The 19,880-nt window shown below is 40.0% G+C and overlaps 1 protein-coding gene across 1 annotated transcript; it reads right to left on the minus strand.

Annotated features, from left to right (window-relative positions):
• Positions 1–470: 470 nt before the first annotated feature.
• On the minus strand, positions 471–14,925 carry nmur1b (neuromedin U receptor 1b). The gene is made up of 5 exons (XM_082173820.1): positions 14,827–14,925; positions 12,593–12,718; positions 5,867–6,749; positions 3,124–3,369; positions 471–1,881 (listed from the first exon to the last, which is right to left on the minus strand). Exons 3-5 carry the CDS (start codon positions 6,726–6,728, stop codon positions 1,733–1,735), a joined length of 1,257 nt encoding a protein of 418 aa, XP_082029946.1. The 5' UTR covers positions 6,729–6,749; positions 12,593–12,718; positions 14,827–14,925; the 3' UTR covers positions 471–1,732.
• Positions 14,926–19,880: the final 4,955 nt, after the last annotated feature.

The raw sequence follows: 19,880 nt of genomic DNA on the forward strand, positions 1-19,880 counted from the left end.
TTTAAAGGAGCATGCTGTTAAAATATTTATTTTATACATATTTTGTTAACACTTTACAATAAGGTCTCATTTGTTAACATTAGTTAATGCATGAACTAACAATGAGTGATTTATTCTTATAGCATTTATTAACATTTGTTAATAAATGCTACAGTTTTTACTGTATTTTTGATTAAATAAATGCAGTAAAATAAAATATATTTAGTTCACAACATGAACTAAAGTTACCAGGTACAACTTTCGATCTTAGTAATGTGTTAGTAAATGTTGAGATTAACATTAAGTAAGATTAATAAATGCTGTAGAAGTATTGTTCATTGCTAGTTCATGTTAACTAATGTTAACAAATGAAAGTGTCACCCATATTCTTAGAAAGTGTTTTAGCCAAAAGTTCAACATGAAGTTAATCTGAAATGAATAGAAACAAGTATTTACGGGAATAGTTAAAACATTATTAAAATATACATGTAGGTTGCCATGTTGGAATACAAGTGAATTTATATTTATTTAATAAAAATGCAAACAATATGAAAAAGCATGTACAAACAGGAACTAAACAACAGCCTATGAAATCAACTAATGAAGTATTTTGTACTTGCCCTCCAGATTTGGCCATTTGGGATATTTAGCTTCCCCAAAAATATTATTTAGCACATTATGCAATTGACAAATTCTCTGGGGACTATAATCAATGAAATACAAGCACTTTTTTATTATCTTAGATTGATGTATTGGGCTCTGTGTAGAAGCATATAGAAAAAGATGGTAAAGTAAATAGGTGAAGGTTTCAGCAGTTCACCCTTGAGTAAAGACACGTTACCTCATGCACATACAACAATTCACTGTACAGACATCTGCGAAATCACAATCACAATCTATAGCTCATTTTTAGTAAATCATTCATATATAGAATATATTTTGAATATTTCAAATTCACTATGATTACTATATTCCTACAGAACAGAAGTTGTAGAACACAACTTATTAGAAATATAAACATATATAATGAAAAACTGTCTATAACCTCATCACAGTGTTGGACAATCCCGTCATCATTACATTCCAAAGTCCAAAATAATGTAAAGTAGATTTTTATCAGTAAGAATGATTGGAAACTTACTTAGTTACTGTAATCATTCAAGATTTAAAATTGCTGTATGCATATGCAACTGTATTTAACAAGACATGATTTATTATTCTACAAGGATGCATTCAATTGATAAAAAAAGATTTATATTTCAAATATATATAAAGTTCTGCATGGCTCGGGCTTCTTAACTCTGCTTGCAATCACATCATCTCTATAGGGCACAGCTGATTGGTTCCTGCTGTATCAGTAGCCAATGAGCCAATGAAGCGCGCTTTCAGAAACCCTCCACCTTCCCCAGCTCCACCTGTATAGATCTGCTACAGGTAATTCATGTACGCTATATAGCAACATATCAACATTGTCATTTCCATTACCATGCCAAACACTCAGAGAGTTGCCATGACAGAAATGCAGTTGTTTTGAACCTTGTATTATTCAAAGAATCCTTAAAAAAAAACAAAAAAACATATTTTTTTCAATGAATGTGGCGTAACTTCATCCACCAACTTTATATCTATATAGAAACGTTAATATAATTTAATAATTTGACTGGCTATGTGTCACTCACTCCACAGTGTTTCCAGCCTCTTTGTGCAATGCTGAGTGAAAGCCGAGCACATTTGACTGGAGCCAGCAGCAGTTTTATTTGGAAGTCAGAGTATCAGTGTTTTTCAGTGGGAAATGGGCAATCAAACTCCGCTCCACTCGTATACGTGGTTCCAGTCCGGCTTTCAGTCTTTGTGCTGTTGCCTGGTGACACGCAAAACTTGATGCGTTGGCTTCTTTTGGAACTATTTTCGTTGGCGGAGAAGAAATATACGCACTAACTGACCAATTTCTTTTAAAGTTATATTTTTTGGCTTCTATAAGACAGGACAGTAGGAGGAGAGACAGGAAACATTGAGAAAGCAAGAGGACCGTGAGCCAAGACTCGAACTCAGTTTAGTCTCGAGACACAGCGGCATCTATAGCAACTACAGCACTGACTACTTTCATTACCAATTTCTTGTGAAAATCTGTAAATTACTCGATATAAATTTTTTTTTTTTTTTTTTTTTTTTTTTTACATTAAATCAGATTATATTTGATGTTCTCACAAAGTGAGTTTACATACACAATGAAACACTGATTACATTCAAAAATCTACTTCTTCAAAAAATTCAGCAATGCAAGAAAATATGTTTTATATGAGATTTGAAATTATACTGTTTTGTATAAAAACATTGGAGCCAGAAAGATTTTTTTTATTGTTGTTGTTGTTAAAAGAAATGAATAGCCTACATTTATTCAACAAGGATGCATTAAATTGATCAGAAGTCAGTACAGGAATAATGTTTGGAAAATATTTCTATTTCCAATAAATTATGTTCTTTTGAACGTTCTATTTATCAAAGAATCCTGAAAAAAGGTTTCCACAATAAATATTAAGCAGCACAACTGTTTTCAACCATGATAATAACAATACATTTTTCTTGAACTGCAAATCATCATAGTTTGATTTCTGAAGGATCATGTGACACTGAAGACTGGAGTAATGATGCTGAAAATTCAGGAATAAATTACATTTTAAAATGGAAAATTTGGTCAATTTGATCTTACTGTTAATCTTATTTAATCTGTTTAATCTTACTGTTTTTACTGTATTTTTGATCAAACTATAATGCAGCCTTGGTGAACATAAGAGACTTCTTTCAAAAACACAAAAAGTCTAACCCCAAATTTTTGAACGATATAGTGTACATGATTTTTCATTCCATCAGGTTATAAGGCATAGTCAATAAAAGCAATTTAGCGTGTAAATGCGCTTACTAATGTTATTGCTGCTTTATGTTTTTATTACAAAATAGACTATATATTGAATACTTTGACAGCGCAACTGATATAGTATTTGGATCAAATAACTTGAACAGAATCCCCTGTATTTTCTATCTAGAGAGTCTGTGGCTGGCCACGAGGGTTGAATTTGACAGAATATGAGACAGAATTGGAGGCAGAAAAAGAAGCAGAAACAACACTACGTAATGTGACCTTACTTATTGAGAGCTGACGATGGTCTTTTTGACACACCACCTCACGGAACATTTCTCTGAAGCGTGAAGACATGAGGTTATAGAGGATGGGATTGACCACTGAACTCAAGTAGAAGAAGACACCAGAGAGAAGATGCACATACTCAAAGACAAGGTGGTTCTCTGCAGTCCAGTCATTAATGTAGCTCCACATGACACGATCAATGTGAAAAGGAGCCCAGCAGATTCCAAACACAATCACCAATGCACCTGTGAGATGTTAAAACAGAGAAAAGAGTATTATAAATGATTATTATAGTTTAATCATATTACATTACATTGCATTATAATATATTGTGGCTCTCAAACGTTAGTGGATCATTTTAGTTAATGCGATGAACTTTACCTGCACGGAAAAAAAGTCAAATTTACTTCATTTTTCTTTTGCACGCAAATTTTTTACGTAAATTTCACATTATGGAATTAAGTAAAATGTACTTAACTGAGTTAAGTTAAATTAACACAGAAAAAAAGTAACTTTAACTTGACCAGTTAAAGTTTGTTGAGTAATTTCATTTTCTACGTAGTTGAAGTTTCCTTTGCAAAATTCTGTTCCAGCATACATTTTACTCAAACAATATAACAGTGGATTTAGCATGCTTTTACAGTGTATGTTTACTTAGAACATCCAAAATATACTGTAGATATTGTGTATATAGACAACACATCTAATAGAAGTAATATGGTACCCACCCGAACACAGACCTCAATAATTGGTACAAAATACACAATAACAGTAACTTTTGTTGGATAATTTTTTACTATGAATGTGTCATTTTGAGTAGCAACTGAAAAACCAGCTGGAAAACTGTGAAAAATGAAACATTATTAATTATTCATGCCCCAGTGCATGATGGGAACACCAGTATCAGAAAGTTGAGTAGGTTTTACAAATTAAATTTTATAAAAATATTTATGCTTTAATTTCTACAAGCTTCAATTGAGTACTAATGTTGACTTTTTTTTTAATTTTTATTCTTGCCTGAACTTATTCAGTATATATTACATAATATGTTTTTTTTTTTAATATATAAAATAAAAGTATATACTTCACCACAGAATCATTTTTATCAGTGTGTGTGAACTTGAGGAGAATTGACTGCATACATCCACTAAAAATCACCGAAACACCAGTTAATACGGAAAGTGACGTTAGTTCTGAGAAAATGTCATTGTTTGCACATTGTCATCATTCACATTTCGCACATTTGAAGTGTCCAGATACACTTAGAATGTGTTTAAATCTATAAAACAAACTGTTACTCTTGGCACGCGTCTGTGCTACTGACAGTATTTATGTTCTTGACTAGATCTGGAGTATTTTGTTTGTATCTCAGAATCAAAGTATATGTTGATATTTTTTGAGGATGGCCACACAGAGTAAGTGCTGACCAGCTATTACAATAAGCCAGATGTAGACTGACGCTATTCCTAAATCAGATCCCCTTTGTATTTACAATAACATGACAAGAGGCTGATAAAGCACAGATGAGTATTTTCTGTTTATCAGGACAAATTATTCTCAACAAAGGTCCATGAGGTTTCCTCAACTGTAAAACCCTACGCACAGGACAAGAATGTGCCATGACTAAAAGAGCAGGATTTGACTATTTCTTTCTTTAAAAAAAAAAATACAATTTAGAAAAGAATACTTGAGCTTTTCAGTTTGATTAATGAACTCTGGAACTTTCTTATTAACAATCTTTCACTGCCAACACTGATGAATTTTGTAATGGGTTAACATTCTTTTTTCATACAATATCAATAACATCAGCGTTGGGGAAAGTTACTTTCGAAAGTAATGTGTTACAATATTGCGTTAGGTAATCAGATTACTCCCCCCCCCCCCCCCCCCCAAATAACTAGTAAAGTAACCCGTTAATTTAAAACAAAATTAAATTCACAACAAAATATCAAACTTTTTCAAATAAGTAACGCAACTTTGTTTTCCCATTTATTGACTGACAGCTCTTCTGAGAGAAATCATGAGTAAGATGCAGAGGTGTTGTGAGTAAACATGATGGTTATTGAGTTCTATGTCAAAGTCAATGTCAGAATATTACGCAAATCTGTAACATAAATAACACAGATAAATAGGCTACTTTATGTATTTAATCTCACTTTATTACCCAATGTCTTTGCTACTGACCTTCAATGATCCAACACAACCATACCAATATGCAAAAATGACTTTAGTTAAATGTCATATTTGTTTAATTTTTGTTTTGTGTTTATTGCTGAAGTAAGAGTGTTGAACTTCTGCGTGAGAAAAGGAAACGCAAAAGTAATGTAACATTACTTTCCATAAAAAGTAGCAAAGTAACAAAATTAGTTTACTTTTTTTTTAGGAAGTAACGCAATATTGTAACACATTACTTTTGAAAGTAACTTTACAAACGTAATTGAGTTATATGAGGTACATAAGTAGCTCCTTAAGGTTAAGGTAACAATTACAAGTTCACAGTTTTTACACTGTACTTTTCAATCCTTTCTTACTTCATCCCAACTTTTCATCCTCCAATCAAGCCCAAATATATAATTATAAAATCCTAATTAAAGTCCCCTAGATTTTGTTTCAGAATGAATATCCTTTTTCATTTGGAAACATGTCACATTATGAAAACTGTGAATGCTGTTTCGTGTTGAATCTAACTGTTACTGGCATACAGATACCAACAGCAGAGGTAAGCACTGGAACGGGACTCACAGAGCATTTTTGTGACTTGCCGATGACGTGCCCTCTGATTCACCCCATCCTGATTGAGCCCAATCTTAGAATCGAAACACTCCCTTTCCCGATGCAGCTGCAGGCCGATCAGCACATACAGCACAGTGATGGTCAGCATTGGCAGCACGAAGAACAGCAGCGCTGTCACTTGCACCAGCAAGTTGTAGATCCATCTATCATGCACCACGGTACACACCCCCGAATCTGGGAAAGTGAGTCCAAAACGGGGCCTTAACGTTTCCACGCCATGCAGACTGGTATTGGGCAAGGCACACAACAGAGAGACGGCCCACAACACGAGGATAACGCGCTTGGCATGAGCATGCGTGGCCGTGTGTTTGGCTTGCAGGGGATGCACCACTGCTCTGTAGCGCTCAGCACTCAAAGCAGTCACGTTGAGCACAGAGGCAAAGCAGACCGTCTCAAACAGGCAGGTTTTGAAGTAGCAGCCAGCAAAGCCAAACAGAAAAGGGTAGTTGCTCCAGAGCTCGTAAAGCTCCAGAGGGAGGCCGAGCAACAGCACGAGGAGGTCAGAAATGGCCAAGCTGAACAGGTAGTAGTTTGTCGTTGTGCGCATAACACGGTGACGGGCAATGACAATACAAGTCAGACCGTTGCCCAGCACGCCAACTAGGAAGATGAACAGGTAGATGACACACATGGGCAGGAAGAAGGGTGAACGGCAAGGGCCGAGGTACTTCTCCAGGTAAGCGGCGAGGCTCAGACAGAGGTCTGACTGGTTCACTGTTCTGTTTTGACATTCTTCCTCTTTGGCGGAGCACCATGATGCATTCACAGCCGCGTAGAGGGAGTCTGGAGAGGAGCAGTTGAACTGGATCATTGGTTACCAGGAGGAAATCACCTGCAGAGGTTACAACAAAGACAGACAGGGTTAAAGGGGTTTTAATTATTATTATATACTATATCAATTACAGGTCAAGTAATTTTTTTTTTAAAGTCATTAATACCTATTAAATCATTAAAGGTATTAATCAATTATTAATTATACATTATTAAATATAATAGTTGTAATAAAAATTATTCAACCCCCATTGCAAATCAGGTTTATTGGCAACATTTACAGACTTTCAGCTGTTTGCAATGAACCAATCAAACAAAAGTCATTGAAATAGCTCAACAAAACAAATGTTTCAAGTGTTTTCCCCAAATTCAACAAAAAATGTAACTTTAAGGACTTTTGCAGTCTCAAAATTATTCAACCCCCCTTCATGGCGAGCATCTTTATTTAGAAGAACACCCTATTGTTTTTATGACCTGCTATAAATGAGATGTATAACCAGACACCAGCAGCGTTTGAGGAATTTTAGCCTATTCCTCATGAGCAATGGCCTTCAGTCCAGTAATATTCTTGTGTTAACCTGCTGCAACCGCCTTCTTCAAATCCACCAGAGATTTTCTATGGGGTTCAAGTCAGGTGACTGTGATGGCCACTGTAAAGGAAGGTCCAATGACGCCCAAGCTTCAGCTTCCTCACTGACGGTATAGATGTTTTCTCCTAGGATTTCCCGATACTTCAATAAATCCATCTTGCCTTCCACACGCTGCAGGTTTCCAGTGCCAGAGGATGCAAAGCAGCCCCAGAGCATCACCGAGCCTCACCATCCTTAACTGTAGGCAGTGTTCTTTTCAGCATATGCTTCATTCTTCTTCCTCCAGACATACCGCTGATCCAAACTGAAAAGTTCCAGTTTTGTTTCATCGCTCCCTAGAACAGAATCCCAAAACTTCTGTGGCTTATTTATATGATTTTTAGCACTTTTCTTGAGCTTTTGAGTCAGTAGTGGTGTACGTCTTGGAGCTCTGGCATGTGCTTTGGCAATGCATTAGCCGTTGATAGCTTCCTTTATCTGCCCTGTCCAGGTAGTGTAACCACTGTTCCTTTAACTTTAAACTTGCGAACTAAGCTTCCAATAGTGTCTCTAGGAACTTTTAGTGCCTTCACTATTTTTTGTGTGTGTGTGTGTGTGTGTGTGTGTGTGTGTGAAGGGCAATGATATCTTCTCTTTACTAGTGTTGTTTTTGGCGGCCTGTTTTAATTTTAGTCTAGTCTTTGTGTCAAGCTGTCATTTTAGTTTTTATTAGTTTTAGTCACGTTCATACTCTTTTTAGTCTAGTCAAGTTTTAGTCGACGAAAACTGATGACATTTTAGTCTAGTTTTAGTCAACGAAAACTGATGACATTTTAGTCTAGTTTTAGTCGACGAAAACTGATGACATTTTAGTCTAGTTTTAGTCAATGAAAATTGTATTTTAGTCTCTTTTTAGTAATGCAATTCTATTTAACCCAGTCAATATAGAATTTCAAACAAGGTTATCTTATTATATTTAGTATATTTAGCTTTGGCTGTGACGGTGGCAGTTTTTTTTTTTTTTTTTTTTTACCACGGTAATGGACCAACTACCGGCGGTGGTTGGGGGGTTATTTAAAAACAAAACAAAACAAAAAACTCATTTTATATTTCCACACAAAGACGCGTGATATAGCCTATACTCTGCGCTCTGAGAGGGATGTGGGACACGAGCAGGAAAGAGACCATCGATCTCTTTATGATATCTTCGTGTTTTCTACTTGATGTAAATTGGTCTGAAGAGCGAATTTTATCCTCCACAAGGGCAAGGTATTTAGGCTATGTTTGAGATTGCGCTGCCAGAGAAAGTGAAACTAAAAATCACCCGCGCGTGTGAAGCGCGCTTTACAACTAAATTTGACGCGCCTTGCCATGTCTAATAACAAGCACAAACTGTGTTAAAAAGAATTTGACATGCAAGTACAAATGTAGGCTATCTGTCCTACAGCGTTTTTCTACTTTACCACAGTAAAGAATACGAATATAATAGGCCTAATTAAAAGCGAACCAATGAAGAAACGTTTATAATCCTTTTAGAAAATGGGTGAGACGTGAGTGAAGATTTGGGAAAAGAAACAAGAGATTCCATGCAGGGATGAGTCACGATTTTTGGATATTCGATTAGTTTATTTAATTATAGAATATCGAATAGGTTGTGCGATTATTCTCTAAAATAAAATCTCCATGTTCTGGTGCTGATGCGGTGACGCGTTCATGTAACCGCGGGTGACGCTGCCAATAACATAGCCTACAGCTGTCACAAAGAACCGGCAAAAGTAATGATTATGAATGTGTCAAATATCAAAGAGACATTTTAATAGAATAACTAATGGAGTAATATTCTTAAATTCGCTGATAATCGGGTGACCAGATCGCAAACCAGAATTTAAAGCCGACAATAGGTTCACGCACAACTCTCTCATTCGTCGTGACGTTATAACATTTCGTCTCGTCTAGTTTTGGTCAACGAAAATGAAGAGACATTTTAGCATAGTTTTTTATTTTGTAAATCACATTTAGTCTCGTTTTTATTCGTCAACGATATTGCATTATACATGTATTTTAGTCATCGTCACATGACCAGCATTTACTCGTCTCGTCTCGTTTTCGTCAGGTGATAACGGTTCGTTGACGACAATATTTCGTCATAATTTTCGTTGACGAAAGCAACACTACTCTTTACTTTTTGGACCATTATTTTGACTTAGCCATTTTTCTAACATGCAGTCAAACATGACACTCAACAAACCTAGCTAGTTCAGATATTTCATGTGTTCTAGCTCAAGCACACCTGGTGCAACTAATGAAGCCCTTGATTAGTTGCATCAGGTGTGCTTGAGACAACACCTGTTTTGCAGATTTGTGCCGTTGTGAGGGATTTTATTCAGGGGGCTGAAGACCGCAGAAGTCATTAAAAGTTGCATTTTCAGTTGAATTTGGGGAAATCACTGAGCTATTTAAATTATTGATTTGTTCATTGCAAACAGTCTGTCAATTTTGCCAATAAATCTGATTTGCAATGGAGGTTGAATAATTTTGATTACAACTGTATAACACACACATTGTTTATACAGTGGGGAGAACAAGTTTTTGATACACTGCCGATTTTGCAGGTTTTCCCACTTACAAAGCATGTAGAGGTCTGTCGCTTCAACTGTGAGAGACGGAATCTAAAACAAAAATCCAGAAAATGACATTGTATGATTTTTAAATAATTACTTTGCATTTTATTGCATGACATAAGTATTTGATCACCTACCAACCAGTAAGAATTCCGGCTCTCACAGACCTGTTAGTTTTTCTTTAAGAAGCCCTCCTGTTCTCCACTCATTACCTGTATTAACTGCACCTGTTTGAACTCGTGTATAAAAGACACCTGTCCACACACACTCAATCAAACAAACAGACTCCAACCTCTCCACAATGGCCAAGACCGGAGAGCTGTGTAAGGACATCAGGGATAAAACTGTGGACCTGCACAAGGCTGGGATGGGCTACAGGACAATAGGCCAGCAGCTTGGTGAGAAGGCCACAACTGTTGGCGCAATTATTAGAAAATGGAAGAAGTTCAAGATGACGGTCAATCTCCCTCGGTCTGGGGCACCATGCAAGATCTCACCTCGTGGGGCATCAATGATCATGAGGAAGGTGAGGGATCAGCCCAGAACTACACGGCAGGACCTGGTCAATGACCTGAAGAGAGCTGGGACCACAGTCTCAAAGAAAACCATTAGTAACACACTACGCCGTCATGGATTAAAATCCTGCAACGCACGCAAGGTCCCCCTGCTCAAGCCAGCACATGTCCATTCTTTGGGGATGCTTTTCTGCAAAGGGGACAGGACGACTGCACGGTATTGAGGGGAGGATGGATGGGGCCATGTATCGCGAGATCTTGGCCAACAACCTCCTTCCCTCAGTAAGAGCATTGAAGATGGGTCGTGGCTGGGTCTTCCAGCATGACAACGACCCGAAACACACAGCCAGGGCAACCAAGGAGTGGCTCCGTAAGAAGCATCTCAAGGTCCTGGAGTGGCCTAGCCAGTCTCCAGACCTGAACCCAATAGAAAATCTTGGGAGGGAGCTGAAAGTCCGTATTGCCCAGCGACAGCCCCGAAACCTGAAAGATCTGGAGAAGGTCTGTATGGAGGAGTGGGCCAAAATCCCTGCTGTAGTGTGTGCAAACCTGGTCAAGAACTACAGGAAACGTATGATCTCTGTAATTGCAAACAAAGGTTTCTGTACCAAATATTAAGTTCTGCTTTTCTGATGTATCAAATACTTATGTGATGCAATAAAATGCAAATTAATTACTTAAAAATCATACAATGTTATTTTCTGGATTTTTGTTTTAGATTCCGTCACGTCACTCACAGTTGAAGAGTACCTATGATAAAAATTACAGACTTCTACATGCTTTGTAAGTGGGAAGTGTATCAAATACTTGTTCTCCCCACTGTATATTTAATATTATAATTTATATTCTATCTCATATTCACCTCTAAAAGTCTACCATTTGATTGGGAGGTAGTCAGTTAATGTGAACATAAAACACAGCAAATTGATAGAGTTTCGCAGAGTCAGTCAGACCCCAGTCCTGCGTGTCTTTGGAGTGAATACCGTTGTTCCACAGCATGTACGCTACAGCTGTGCGATAGTGTCGCCCACTCTCACTGTGTATATTCTGAACAGTAACAACTATGTCTCTTGTGTACTTTTCATTTAAAAGAACAGTAAACAGACCCAAACAAAACTGAATAAACACATTAATTCATGGTATGAGATGTTTAATCTGTGGTGCTTCTGGAGATCTAATTTCCATAGTTCAGTCCCTGTTCTTACACACTTTTAGTTTGTTCAGGAGTGGCTGCTTAAAAATGTTTGTTTTTCTGGTTATCACTGTAATAATTAAGACAGTCTGTCTAAGAGGTTTTCAGGACCACTGCTGGAGACGTTAAGGTTATTATTGTTTAATAGTCTTTAGAAGTTTTGATTGGCTAAAAAACCTTTAAAGTCAACCTTTTTCCTCCTTTGTTTTCAGTTGTACCATTTTACATTATTTGATATTTTGCTTCTTAGAAAACATGATGTCACTTTCAACTTTATGTTGTAGGAGTACAACTAGTGCAGAACAGAACACAAAGATCTATCAATAAATGCATACACACATTTTTAAACATAATGAACAGCATTTGTAAGAATAACCAATGATAAGTCATTAGAAAAAGTGTTTGAATTATATGATAAAAAAAATTATTATAATAAGAGACTCCCCTAAGCAGGAATGCATTTTTGTTTATGTTGTAAATAAATTGATTGGAAATACATGAGCCTAGATAAACACTTTTGGTGGCAGATGTTTAAATGTTATTGTTATCACATCTGTAATTAATATAGTTAATAATCTAATAAGAATTGCAGTAGTTGACACTTATAGTAAATAAATCGGAACTGTCTAATTTACACTGTAAACATATATCAATAAACTAGGATTAATAAACAAATAAGATGAGCACATACACATCAACTTATATTTCATGTTAATCAATATTTGTAATTTGTATGACAAAAAGCTTCTTACAATAACAAACAACTGCAGTCTAAAGCAGAATTAATTCTGAGTAAAAATGTTAACATTTCTATTTACAATGTAATGTTTACATTTTAGGCAAAATGAGAATCTTGGATTTTTTTTTTTTTTTTTTTTTTTTTTTTGTCTGCCTTAGTGTTATGTACATTATAGAAAAACCGCACCTTTATTTTTTGCAAGAACAAACAATGTCTAAAAATTATATTTCATTCTTGGATAGACAAGATGAAAGAAAAGCAAACATACCTGAGCAAAATCTTGTTGAAAGTGTATCTCAGAGGAGTATTCCTAAAGGACTGGTAGGCTACTCATGACTGTCCTGCCTCTCAGTTCCTCCTTCTCAAGCAGATGTGGTGGCGTGGAGCAATCTGACTATAAAGCAATGAAGAGAAATGCTACATATACACATACAGATTATCTCTCCTAACTCTCTCCACACAATCCCCTCCTACTTATAGTGAGATGGATGACCTTTAAAGTACCGTCACAGTCTTTTCTCTATGCACTATAACTGGAACTGTCAGTGTGTAATATTTCACTATTAATGCAATCGCACTACGTAGTCGTTCACCAGCAAGAACAATAGTCTACATAGTTCACCAAAAATTGAAAATTAGCCCCATGATTTACTCACCCTCAAGCCATGTGTATATGACATTCTTCTTTCAGACAAATACAATCGGAATTATATAAAAAAAACGTCCTGGCTCTTCCAAGCTTTATAATGGCAGTGAATGGATGCTTTCTGTTTTGAAGTTCATCAAAGTGCATCCATCCATGATAAAAGTGCTCCACACGGCTCTGGGGGGTTAATAAAGGCCTTCTGAAGCGAAGCGATGCGTTCGTGTAAGAAAAATATACATATTTTTATCGTCTAAAAAAACGAGCAGCCGGCAGATGCCCATACGCATCGATTTACGGCGAAAGAGTAACCCTTGACCTGACGCACAACGTAATGACGAATGCGGAAGCGCAGAGGAAAGAGCAAAACAAAACACCATTCACAAATTAGAAGTCAACGAGAATTTTTAAAGAGAAATGTCGGAGGAGCTTGAGCTTGCTGCCCAGCCCTGTTTGTTTGAACTACGAGAGGCGTCAAAGCTTACGCTACTCTTACATCATTTATCGTCAAGTGTTACTCTCTCGACTTGCGTAGGCCGTACTTTTATTATGGATGGATGCACTTTGATGAACTTCAAAACAGAAACCAGCCATTCACTGCCATCATAAAGCTTGGAAGAGCATTTTCGGGTGAACTATCCCTTTAATTCATGCCCTAGTTTTTTATTTTTATTTAATGCTTTATTTTAATTGGGGAACTAACGTATCTTAGTATTTTTTATGCCCAACTATTACTTTAAAGGTGCAATCGGTGATCTTTGAAATGCTAACTTTAGCCTGCTAGCATTGAAAGCATACAATCCCACCCTCCCTACAAATCGCCGTCCAAAGCCACGCCTCCTCCAAAACACGTGAACGAGCACAGACAAGAAGCGAGTCGATCAGAGACAACGTTATTGGATTACAGCATGTGTCGTTTACTGTGAGAAGACTTTACAGTATACAGTGAGTAACAGTACTACAATAATGAATGTAAACAACTGTTTGCCTGTGGCCTGCCATTCTCCTCTGTCTGCACAGTGTACGTGAACGCGCTGATGACGTATGATGTCTGCGTGAACACTGCAGGCTGTTCAGTGGTATGTAAACATACATTAACTGACAGGGAACACATGTTATCATTTCATTCGGACTGTGCAATGATTGAACGAACATTTTATGGTCCTACACCTTCCACAGAGGATATCATAAAAATAGGCCTACATTTAGACCGCTTAACATATATTGCTATCAGGAAATGAGTAGACTTTCAACCAGCATAACAAAAAAAAATTCTGTAGAGAATCGCCTATTGCGCCTTTAATTAATGACAGCATCCTTTAAACTTGCATGAGACTCCACAAGTTTGTACAAAACCTGATGATCCATGCATGATGATCCAAGCATGATTCCAGCATGATTTGAAAATGCTCCAGAGAAGAAAGGAAATCTATTTTTTGTTCAAAGGAGTTCACACGCTCAATGTCACAAATTTGCTTACATTTGATTTGTGACCTAGAAAATAGTGTATATAGATAGAAACTTGATTATTTCTTCTTCGTTTAACTTGTCTTTGCTTTCATTTTTGCTTCTTCAAAACCCTGAAACGTTTCTTTTTGTCCAGTTTTAAAACAAATCTAATCCAAACACTTTTCAGTGTGCAGTCTAATTTCAGTCTTATGTTCAACTAATTTCAATGTAATATACATTTAATAAAACCTTACATTCAGTTCGCACTTAAGTATACTCTACTATAATTTCCATAATAAGTAGGCTACCATAATAAGTTAAAGTGCACTTCTTTTTTACAAGGGGAAGAAAGAATCAGTTGAATAAATGAATAAATAATCACATTTTGAATGCAGGAAAAAGAAACTCACCTTGTCTGCAATAATAATTGACGGCACATCGCTCAAAGTTTGTTACAACAAAATGGAGTAATCTTTATGGTATTTGATAACCCTAAAAGGAAGCTTGTTTCTAGAGCACTTCAGCACAAGCAAAGGAAAACCCAGGCTGAGACTCTATGCTTTGAGAGGTCACTTTTGAGAGAGACATTTATTGCATGTTGGACACAAAGCAGGCTGTCCAGGACACCTTATATCTCTTCACAGCTCAATAGATATATGAATATATGACTATGGTCACTATAAAAGTTTTGTCCAATGAGTATGTGCTAAATGTCTTAAAATAGAAAGGTTCAAGTTCAGGCTTTTGCTGGGCATCTAAAAGAGGTTCAGCGTTTGAAACTCTGTGTGGCAGGGCTTGTTGTTTAGCTGAAGGACTTTGACTTCTGACGTCTCTAGTTGGCTCTGGAGGAAGTTTTCCTCAAGTGCCTGTCTGTTTTGGCTCAGTTCTTTGTGCCCTCAATCCTCCTGACCAGCTTCCGAATTGCGATGTGACAGGGACAGTATTAGCCAAGTGATCATCCGAGAAGAATCTATTTGCTCACGATTGGAGAATTATTCAGTGCTACTTTGACAAACGGCATATGGGCTGTCTTCCGCATGTTTTCCGCATGATTTATTTGAAATGAACAGTTCAGCTCAAATGAGTCTGAATTCTTATGTAAATTAGGTTCACATTTTCAATTATTATTTTGAAAGAGAGTCAAATTGAACGTCACCTGCGCAAATGCCATAGCTCAAAGCTCAGCTTCAGTTGGGGTTCAGTGATTTGCCATTCATGTGGGGAGACTGGGACTATATTTTGAATACACACTTTGCAAAATAAGAAATGTCCCTTTTTCAGGATACTGTATTTTGAAAGATGATTTTGTAAAATCCACGTACGTTTTACAGATCTTCATTGAAAAGTGTTTAAACAATTGTTTTCATGCTTGTTCAATGAACCATAAACAATTATTGGACATGCACCTGTGGACCAGTCCTTAAGACACTAACAGTTTACAGGCGGTGAACAATTATGGTCCCAGTTCCAATAATGTGGGACACTAAAGAGAGCTTTCTACTGACTCTGAAAAACACTAGGAGAAAGATGGCCAGGGTCTCGATCACATGCATGAACATGCCACAGTCCTGCTGCAGGAGACATGAGGACTGCAGATGTGAACAAGGGAAGGACAGCTGGTCGTCCTTGCAGTGCCAAACCATGTGTAACCATGAGTCCCCCCACAGATGTGTTCAAGAACTTGCAAATGTCTTGGTGGAAGTAACATCTCACAGCAAGAGCTGGCAAATCAGTCCATGAGGATGAGATGCACTGCAGGATCTAAAGTAGTAGTAGCTTACTATATAACAAATCAATAGAGAATATATTGAACATTTCCACCATCAGTGCTGTAGCCCTGATAAAACTTGGTAAAAAATTTGCAGTTTTACCCCCCAATACAGTAAAACGCTCTCGGTTACTAACGTAACCTCGGTTCTCTCTAGATGAGGGAACGAGTGTTGCGTAAGCTAGCTTACGCTACGGGAAAAACCCTTTTCTCGAGAATACTGAAGCCAAAAATTATCCTTAATTTTGCATTAATTTAAAACGCATTGCTGCATAAGCAGACCTAGGCAGAGCGACTCGCGCGCCTATTGGTTGCTCAGCAGCAACTGCTGCAACCTATCCAGGGCCTGCTCGTGACGAAGCACCAATGAGGGCGCGGGCGCCCGTGCGCGTCACGTCCCGCCAGAATGGGCGTGGCTACAGGCTATAAAAGCAGGCCCGTGAGGTTGTTCTCTGGTTTTTCAATCTGAAGCGAACCAGAAGTAGCACAAGCACGGCAGGGTTACGCAACACTCGTTCCCTCATCTAGAGAGAACCGAGGTTACGTTAGTAACCGAGAGCGTTCTCTTACGAGAGTACTCTCGTGTTGCGTAAGCTAGCTTACGCTACGGGAACCCAATGTAAAACGCCGTGCGTGCTAGAGAAGGTCCACATGCACGTTCCCAAGGGCATGTGCCCGGGTACAAACGTAAGTGGTAATGTCTGGGCCGACGAGGGGTGGGCCCAGGGAGTGATAAGCATTCCAGAATGTGGGAATGGGTGCTTAATACAGTAGAACAGCCAGGGACATCTGTGGGCTGAACTCAGAATAGCACTGCCTGTCAGCCACCTGAACCCGAAGGGCAGGTGAAAATCGATCACAGACAGGAAGACCTGGTCTGTCGATCTGGAGCCTGTGTATAACACGACCCACACACAGTCTGTGTCGATCTGCAGCGAGAGCGAACAGAGCTAGTATATTAGACTGACAACAGTTTAGCCTGTAGGGCAGGCACCTCCAGGTTATAAAACCTGATAAATGTAGGCGGGGAGGCCCAGCCCGCCGACATACAAATATCATGGAGAGAGACTCCGCGAGACCACGCCCATGACGAGGCCATGCCTCTGGTGGAGTGCGCTCTGACGCCCAGAGGGCAATGGAGGTTCTTAGACCTGTAAGCCATAGCGATAGCGTCAACTATCCATCTGGACAGGCTCTGTTTCGATGTGGCTAAGCCCTTAGCGCGGCCACCAAACGAAACGAAGAGCTGCTCTGACTGCCTGAAAGCATCAGACCGTTCGACATATATTCTCAGCGCCCTGACAGGGCAGAGAAAATTCACATCGTCCTCACCTTCAGATCTCGGAAGAGCTGACAGTGAAATGATCTGTGATCTGAACGGAGTGGAAAGCACTTTGGGGACATAACCGTGCCTCGGTTTAAGGATGACTTTAGAGTCATTAGGCCCAAACTCCAAGCACGAAGCACTCACAGAGAGCGCGTGAAGGTCACCCACTCGCTTAACTGAAGCGAGAGCCATGAGAAAAGCGGTCTTCAGGGAAAGATACCGCAAATCCACAGACTGAAGGGGTTCGAAGGGTTCGCCCTTCATGGCATCCAGGACCAAGGAGAGGTCCCAGGCTGGAACCAGAGGGGGCCGGGGAGGATTTAACCTCCTAGCTCCTCTTAGGAACCTAACAATGAAGTCATTTCTACCCAGTGACCGGCCATGCAAGGGTTTTGTAAACGCAGCAATGGCCGCCACATACACTTTGAGCGTGGAGGGGGACCTGCCCTCATCCAAAAGCTCTTGCAGAAAGGAGAGAACCTCTGAAACGCTACAGCGTTGTGGGTCTAAGTTTCGGGCTGAGCACCAGCCGGAAAACACTGACCATTTAGAGGCGTAGAGCCTTCTCGTAGAGGGTGCTCTAGCCTGAGTAATTGTGTTCAACACTGCCGCTGGGAGGTCAGCGTGTACCCGTTGATGGCCCATGCATGTAGGGCCCATAAGTCGGGGCGCGGGTGCCAGATCGCACCCCTGGCCTGGGAGAGGATATCTTTCCTCACCGGAATTGGCCACGGGGTCGTGCTCGTCAGTTGCATCAGCTCTGAGAACCACACTTGATTCCTCCAGAGCGGCGCAACGAGGAGCACAGAGCATTTGCTCTCCCTGATGCACTTGATACCTGTGGTAACATCGCGATCGGGGGAAACGCATAGAGCGGACGGCTGGGCCAGTCGTGGGCCAGCGCATCTCTCTGTTTCGTGAAGAATACTGGGCAGTGCGCGTTCTCCGTCGACGCAAAGAGGTCGACATCCGCTCTGCCGAAGATGTCCCATAGTATCTGGGCTATCTGAGGATGCAGGGACCATTCCCGGGGGGAACGTTGTCCCTGGACAGCATGTCTGGTCCCACATTTTGGCAGCCAGGGACATGCGATGCTCTCAGTGAGCGCAGGTTGTGATGGGCCCACAAGAGGAGGCGTTCCGCCAGCTTGTGAAGACTCTGTGACCTGAGACCGCCCTGGCGGTTGATGTATGATACCACAGACATGTTGTCGGTGCGGACTAACACGTTGTGGCCTTTGAGGAGGGGGAGAAAGTATCTCAAGGCATTTTCGACCGCTTTCATCTCCAGACAGTTTATGTGTAGGCGCCTTTCTGAGGCTGCCCACAGACCAAACACTGGTCTGCCCTCGTAGAGGGCGCCCCAACCTGAGTTGGATGCGTCTGTCGAGATTACTTTTCGTCTCGAAGTCATGCCCAGATCCACTCCTGACTGATACCAGTCTGCCGCCCTCCAGGGATTCAGTGCTGTGACACAGTTCTGAGTCACCCTGAGGCGAACGCGGCCGGCGGACCATGCTCGCAACGGGACCCGCGTTTTCAGCCAGTGCTGCAGCGGGTGCATGAAAAGCAAGCCCAGTTGAAGCACTGCCGAGGCCGAAGCCATAAGACCCAGCATCCTCTGAAAACGTTTGAGAGGAAAAATGCTGCCGGTCCTGAAAACTGCTGCTGAGCGCTGAATCTGCAGCGCGCGCTGTGACGTCAGCCGCGCTGTCATTGACACAGAGTCTAAGTCTGTTCCCAGAAAACACTGACCATTTAGAGGCGTAGAGCCTTCTCGTAGAGGGTGCTCTAGCCTGAGTAATTGTGTTCAACACTGCCGCTGGGAGGTCAGCGTGTACCCGTTGATGGCCCATGCATGTAGGGCCCATAAGTCGGGGCGCGGGTGCCAGATCGCACCCCTGGCCTGGGAGAGGATATCTTTCCTCACCGGAATCGGCCACGGGGTCGTGCTCGTCAGTTGCATCAGCTCTGAGAACCACACTTGATTCCTCCAGAGCGGCGCAACGAGGAGCACAGAGCATTTGCTCTCCCTGATGCACTTGATACCTGTGGTAACATCGCGATCGGGGGAAACGCATAGAGCGGACGGCTGGGCCAGTCGTCTAAGTCTGACACAGAGTTTAAGTCTGTTCCCAGAAAAGAGATTCTCTGGCTGGGAGACAGTGAACTCTTGGTCCAGTTGATTTGGAGACCCAAATCCCGTAAATGGTCGAGTAATAGAGCTCTGTGCGCTATTGACTCTGACTCTGACTGGGCTAGAATAAACCAGTCGTCCAGATAGTTCAGTATTCACATTCCCCGTTGTCTCAGGGGAGCGAGCGCTGCATCCATGCACTTCGTGAATGTACGGGGTGCTAAGGACAGACC

Source organism: Leuciscus leuciscus (assembly GCF_965113295.1).
Source record: "Leuciscus leuciscus genome assembly, chromosome: 6".
NCBI classification, from domain to species: Eukaryota; Metazoa; Chordata; class Actinopteri; order Cypriniformes; family Leuciscidae; genus Leuciscus; species Leuciscus leuciscus.